The sequence below is a fragment of the Helicoverpa armigera genome, chromosome 15, assembly GCF_030705265.1.
Source record: "Helicoverpa armigera isolate CAAS_96S chromosome 15, ASM3070526v1, whole genome shotgun sequence".
Taxonomy (NCBI): domain Eukaryota; kingdom Metazoa; phylum Arthropoda; class Insecta; order Lepidoptera; family Noctuidae; genus Helicoverpa; species Helicoverpa armigera.
The window spans coordinates 11,503,112-11,510,082 of record NC_087134.1 but is presented as its reverse complement, the minus strand read 5'-3'; the positions used below and the strand labels follow the sequence as shown (position 1 = coordinate 11,510,082).

General features: G+C 34.6%; 1 protein-coding gene across 1 annotated transcript; it reads left to right on the top strand.

Annotated features, from left to right (window-relative positions):
* Positions 1-2,445: 2,445 nt before the first annotated feature.
* Positions 2,446-4,905, top strand: LOC135117882 (pupal cuticle protein 27-like). Its single transcript, XM_064038289.1, has 4 exons — positions 2,446-2,583; positions 2,872-3,082; positions 4,189-4,437; positions 4,764-4,905. Exons 1-4 carry the CDS (start codon positions 2,575-2,577, stop codon positions 4,862-4,864), a joined length of 570 nt encoding a protein of 189 aa, XP_063894359.1. The 5' UTR covers positions 2,446-2,574; the 3' UTR covers positions 4,865-4,905.
* The last annotated feature ends 2,066 nt before the right edge of the window (positions 4,906-6,971 follow it).

Genomic DNA, 6,971 nt, shown 5'->3' with positions numbered 1-6,971 from the left:
TAATTACTTACTCCCTTTTTCTCAACCAAAAATTTCAATAGACATAAATTCTTACATCGTACCTATGTCAATGTATCTTTATGTCACCAAAAGGTAGCTTTATGATTCTAAAGATGAATCCACACTGCAGTAACTAGTTGGGGAGCAACAGAATACGACACGGTAAGATTAGGAAACATTTAACTTTTATATAGATAGTAATCAATAGCTAGGTAAAATTCTTTTTGCTATCGAATATTGCCATAAAAATTACCATTCTAAATAGGCTATCTAACACTGAAGGTTTTTTTCAAATCGGACGAGCTGTTTCTGAGAAAAGCACGTTCAAACAAACTCTTCAGCTTTATAATATTACAAGTACAGATTCAATATTATTATTATCTACATAGCATTTGATCTTAAAAGAGGCATCGCTAATCGATATTCATTCACGCCAGTCATTAATATTTATCCACGGTTTGTATCAAACAAAAATAATAAGTTTTTATCACAAGTTTTTTTCATAAACACCTGGCTTTTAATCGTTCGTAATCTATCGCGTTTTTTGTTCTAATTTGTATACTTTATAATTATTGATGTTTTGTTTTGTTCACTAGCTTCCACCAGCGGTTTCACTCGGGTACCTTAAGTACGACTCTACACATCCGGAGGAAGTCTATAGGATAAAAAGCCTACAGACTTCCTCAATAAAAGTGCTACTTGTCTAACACCGAAAGATTTATTCAAATCGGACCAGGAACCTGAGATTAGCTCGTTCAAACAAACGACCTCTTTAGCTTTTTAATGTAACTAGCCGTTTTCCCGTAGTTTCACTGGCGTCCCGAGGGAACTAATGCCCGTACTCGGGAAGAGTAAAGCTTTTCAACTGTTTTTTTCTTTCAAATCGTTTCAGCTGCTTCGAAACCTTATGGTACAAACAAACAAACTCTTCAGCTTTACAATATCAACATAGATAACGTGTTGTATGGATTTTTTATACCCTAACATTGGCTCATGACGTCGTTTATCAATGATGCGATAACGTTCTACTTCATTCATACTAACCCTATAATTATCATGTTAACATCCTATTAATAAAAGTCTTGTTTTACCTTTAATATGATTTAGTTTTTTATTGTGTCTCACTGTTGGGCAAAGGCGTGGTCGTCTCAAAACGACGTAAAAGGTGGGTCACGCGATCAGGATATTTTATCTTTTTGTTTTTGTGTAGGCCTTAATAACAGAATACGAACTGTAATGAAACATTTCGAGTAAGGAATAAAATCGAATAAGTCTTAATTTGGTTCAATTCATGAATCCCTACTAATATTATAAGTGCGAAAGTAACTGTGTCTGTCTGTTACGCTTTCACGTCTAAACCACTGAACTGATTTTAATAAAATTTGCCACATAGACAGAGTTAACCTCGAGAAAGAATATTGGATAGTTTTTATCCCGGACTTTTGAAGAATTCTCTTGGAAACGCGATATAACCGAACTCTACGCGTGCGAAGCCGCGGGCGGAAGCTGGTAATAAATAAATGAAACCGATAAAACATTTGAAAGACAGACACTACTACTATAAAAGAGTGTTTGTTATAAGTATACAGTAAGTTTATTGCGATTAGTTGCGCAGTCTGCGCTATGCATAGGTGAGCCCTAAAGTGAAGGCTTTAAAATTTTTGCGTAGGATGACTTAACATTTTAACTACCATCCTTGTAACTTACTGAATCGCTTAAAAACATTAATCAAAATCATCAAATTTGTTATTACTTATAAACCAGTCGTTCTGATTTCATATAATTGAAGTAGGTACTTACTTATCATAATTCGCAATCCTCTTGTAAGGTCGTTAGCTATCACACTGTGATCACGTAGGTTCTATGATGATGATCATCACGTATCTATTTTAATAGAACTTATTGCCTTCACGTGATCTAAACAAGGGCATGGTGTTATGATTCTGCCATTGTCTTTGAAGGTAATAGAAATTAGGTACCATGTTATAGTAAATTGTCCAGAGCTTGTTAATTTCCTTAACCCTTTTTTAAGTTTCCTTAATTTTTTTCGCAATAATCTCAATCTCAAACTAAAAGAAGCTCATAGAAAACATAATAAAGAAACGAGATAGCACTAAGCAAAGAAAATATGTACATTATAATTCTCACAACATTTTTTAAATTAGTTTGATTTCCAATTCCAATTCATAAAATCCACCGAGCTGCACCCAGAAAAGGTTACAGAAAGCATTTAAACTGTGAGAAAGAAAGGGCTTATTGTAATTTTAGAATAATTATCTTTTGAATGAAATAACATTGCAATCAAAACGCAAGACATCTCATAAAAATGTCCTTGAAAAGGATCAAGAGCGCGATACACTTTGACCATCATTTTGGTATTGAAATAGAAAGTACAACAAGTTTTTGATATCGTTTTGTCAAGTACACCTTATTAAAAACTCAAGGCTTTATCCGATGTCATCCAATAATATCGAACTTTAATTGAAAATTAACGATATTTGTCCACGTATAAAAAGGATGATATTCTACTAAACTGCACAGTTCGCCTTTTGTAGTGCAAAGGACAAACGTACAATGCATCTGGTAAGTGTTTACAATATAGACACAAATATGGACCTGCAGTTCAAGTACTAGATGTAGATAACAAAATAATAAAAAACTATGCTTTTGTAACATGGTTCAATAAAGAAGAGTGCATTATTTCAAAGTAATTAAGTATAGTTTATCATTTATAGTAAGCACTTACATATAACAAGGATGTTAATATTGAATGGCGGAATCTGTCAATTCTAATCAGAATATTTCTAATACATGCAATAGCCTGACAAAACTATTTATCCGCAACTATTTACACCTTTCTCCTCTTTCCAGTTAATCATCTGCACAGTCTTCGCTGTCTCCGCAGCTCAGATTCCATCCAGGAGCTACATCCCCCAGTCTCAAGGTGGATATGGAGGCCAAGGTGGCTACCAGGGTTCGTCATTTGGAGGTAGCGGCGGTGATGGCAATAGAAGACCACAACAGGACGCGGAGAAGAATGCTGCAACGTTGAAACAGGATCAGGATGTTGGTGAAGATGGAAGTAAGTAATTTAGGGACATGAAAGTAGTCACTCCATGGAAGGTTATTGAAGTTACATACTACAGTTCTATTTCGACTATCTAGAATAGATATTTGGATCAGTAAGTAATGAATGAAATTCTATTTTTTCTATTTTTAAAATGAAGGTGAAAATAGAGAAGTAAATGAAAAGATAAAATACGATTCGGTCAATTTACTTGTATGTACATATGTATGTATTTATACTCACATCAACAAGTCTGCATGTCTAGACAACATCCAAAAACAAAGCATCCAAATAATTGTTACTCACTTGATTAACGATCCAACAGATCTTTGTATCTAAACAAAAGGTTTTTAGCTCAATAGCTGCATACGCTTTGTATTTCACGAAACAATAATGAAAGTGCCCTTGTTACCACTCCGTAATGTCAAGGTTGAGCATCAGTTCAAGCCCATCGTACGTGCTCCAAATAAGTCCATTCACATATTCTTTGAGAACTGTTATTGCTATTACTTAAAAATTTTTTCGTTTATACCTTTACTTTTTGTGCCTGTTAATCATTATAATCCCTATGTAATTATGAGAACCTTAGGTATTAGTTTTTGTGTTAATTATCATATTCTCTGTAATTATTTTTATCTTTAAAATGAATTCGGTCTTGCCCCTTTCGTAATCATAGTTTATTTCATTTTCCAACTTCGTTCGCATACAACATATAAAAAACTAGCTTATGCCAGCGGTTTCACCCGCATCCCGTGGGAACTTCTTCCCGTACCGGGATAAAAAACTTATAGCCTTCCTCGATAAATGGGTTATCTAACACTGAAAGTAATTTTTAAATCGGACCAGTAGTTCCTGAGATTAGCGCGTTCAAACAAACAAATAAACAAACTCTTCAGCTTTATAATATTAGTATATATTTAAGTAGCATACATAAATGAGTATAAATAACGACTATTTAGATAAAAGACTGAGTTATCTACACTAAAATACTATCCAAAATATATAATCTTTAGATCCAAAGATGCGTTGTTCGTATATCATGGTTATAAACAGCCTGCAAAAGATAAGCAAGCTAACCTGCTCCTGCACCATATTAATATTTATCACTTAACTTTTTCCAGGCTACCACTTCGGCTTCGAAACTTCAAACGGCATCCGAGCTGAAGAAGCAGGGAACCCCGCTCAGGCTCAAGGTGGATTCTCCTACAAAGGTGACGATGACATCACGTACACAGTGACCTACACCTCGGGAGAAGGTGGCTTCAGGCCTGAGGGTGAACATCTGCCGGTACCACCTCCGACTCCTGAAGCTATCCTTGAAGCTTTGAGGAAGAATGAGCAAGATGAGGCTGCTGGCATTTTTGATGATGGTAAGCAATTAATTCTATTCAACAGTAATTGAAAAGAAAAAACTTTGTGAAATAAATTATTATTTTTGATTTTCTATTGCTTCGAAAAAATCTCAAATATTTTGGGTCATCAAATAATTGAAAGAAGATTCCTTTAGATGTGGTCAATTTAGTAAAATGGATTTTAAGAACTATGTTTTAAATTGGTTGGGGTCCATTTCACGTAATATGAACTTATAATGTTTTTGATGTTTATTATTAAAACTTCACCATATTCATGAAATATAAATATGGAAGGTTTATGTGTCATGTTTTATAGATTTACCAATTATTGCTTGTGTCCCCAGGAAAATACCACCCAGAACAGCATGGAGGTGGTAAAAACGGTGGTTTCGGGTCTGCAAACCACCAGGGTGGTTTCAACGCTAACAGCGGCTACCGTTACTGATTCCATGGACTGAAATAATGTTATTTGTCAATATAAGAGCTTTTTGGAAGTCATGGAATGTTTGAATTGTAGACATACTTTTATAAGGCTTTGGTAAGTATCGTCCAAATACTGAAACATCACTCAATTTTATTGACTGTTTAAACATTCTAAGTAGTACTTAAAGTTAAGTAACGTTTGAGTGTTTCGAGGATAAAGTATAAAAGGGCGGATAATTTGTGTGGTCCTTGTATTGACAAATAACATTTTTTTTTAATATGTAGAACAAAGCTGAATTGTGTCTGGATTTTAGTTGTTAAGTGTAAGATAAGTAGGTTTTTCAATGTATGTATGTATGTTAATAAAGAAGATCACAGCTATAAAACCATTTGAAATGTATTATTTTTCATGCTTCTGCTCTCTTTACTTACCCGCGTATACTTCTGTTTTATAATAGATCTTATAATCCTCTGCCAGCTGTTTCACCCGCGTCCCGTTGAAACTATTTCACTCACCCAGTTAAAAAGCCTGCCTTGAAAATAAAGGCTATCTAAAACTGAAAGGATAGACCAGTAGTTCCGTAGTTCAAAGCATACAGCCATCAAACAATTATACATAGCAAGAATTCATCTTTATAATTTTAGAACAAATATGTACTATGATACAGTCGAAAGCTTTTAAGCTTTGAAGCATACATCAAACATTTTATAATTGCGCAAGCGCAAACACGACTAACGCCATCTTTGGCGTAGAACGTAAACTAATGCGATTAGATCTCAGCTAGCTTACAAAAGCCTTCAATATTATAAAGCTCACTGCAACTTTAGTAGCGATTGTATCTTTGGCTAGAGGGAGCTGTTAATATTATATTTATTTAATCACATTCTTTAATGTGATTGTCAAATGGTTGGATGATGTAAAAAATACCTATTGGTACCTATAATCTGGTAATAGCTTTGCCGTGGCTTATCCTTTAAGTAGTTTAGAAATTATTTTTATCTATCGTGTTTACCTATTTTTGACCATAGGTGTCCTAATTATGGTCCATATTCGGTACAGTTAAACTTCGTCACTGGACCTGATATTACTCAAGTAGACATTTAGACAGTTGTTTACTAATATTGCAAATGCGAAAGTAACTCTGTGTCTATCGCTGAAATAATAAACCGATTTATATGGGTATATAGCTTACAAAATATTAACAACAAACCCAAGAAGTTATTCTGTCGTGATGCGGGTGGAACTGCCAGTAGTTCATATTTAGATAATCGATTTTCATGGGTGTTCAATTTCAGTAGCTACTGGACGAAAATATTAACACGTCGGCATAGGGTTGACTCGCTCCTTGATATGAATTCATTATATTTCATAGTACGAGTAGTAAGTGGTTCGCATTTTCTGAAATAAAGTGTTCGTGAAGTCGCTCATAACTAGTTACCCCATCACTTTATAGAACCACTAGCCGTTTTCACGCGGTTTCACCCGCGTCACGTGGGAGCTACTACCCGTGCCGGGATAAAATATAGCCTATGTTACTCGCAGATAATATAGCTTTCTAATGGTGAAAGAATAGTTAAAATCGGTCCAGTAGTTTTTGAGTTTATCCATTACAACCAAACAAACAAAGTTTTCCTCTTTATAATATTAGTATAGATTTAGGTACGATAAGGCAGACTGTAAAACGCAACCATATTCTTTTTTGATTCGGTATTTGGCTGGGTCTAGATTATCAACGCCTTGGAATGAAGACATCGTAGGTGCAAAAACTTAACTTTTCAAGAGGAAAAAGTAGGACGTTCATGATTAATATCTTACCTCAGTGCGAACTGAATCTTACCTTATACTCGTACAATGATATTTCTGAATTAATATATTAAAATATAGCCTGGATGGATCGTTCCGTGACTTTGGGCTGGAAACAGAAGTTGGTTGCATCAGATCCCCATAACTTCTCATTATCATATTGGTAATTACTCTTTATCTTATGGGCCCCCACGTTTGACCAAAGCGGCAAAGAACCCGGTTATTTCAACAGTAGTTTAGGGTAGCTTAAATACCTATGATAATCATCTACTTATGCAATTACATTGCTCTTATTAAAACAACTTGTAAATTAGAAGTAATTGAC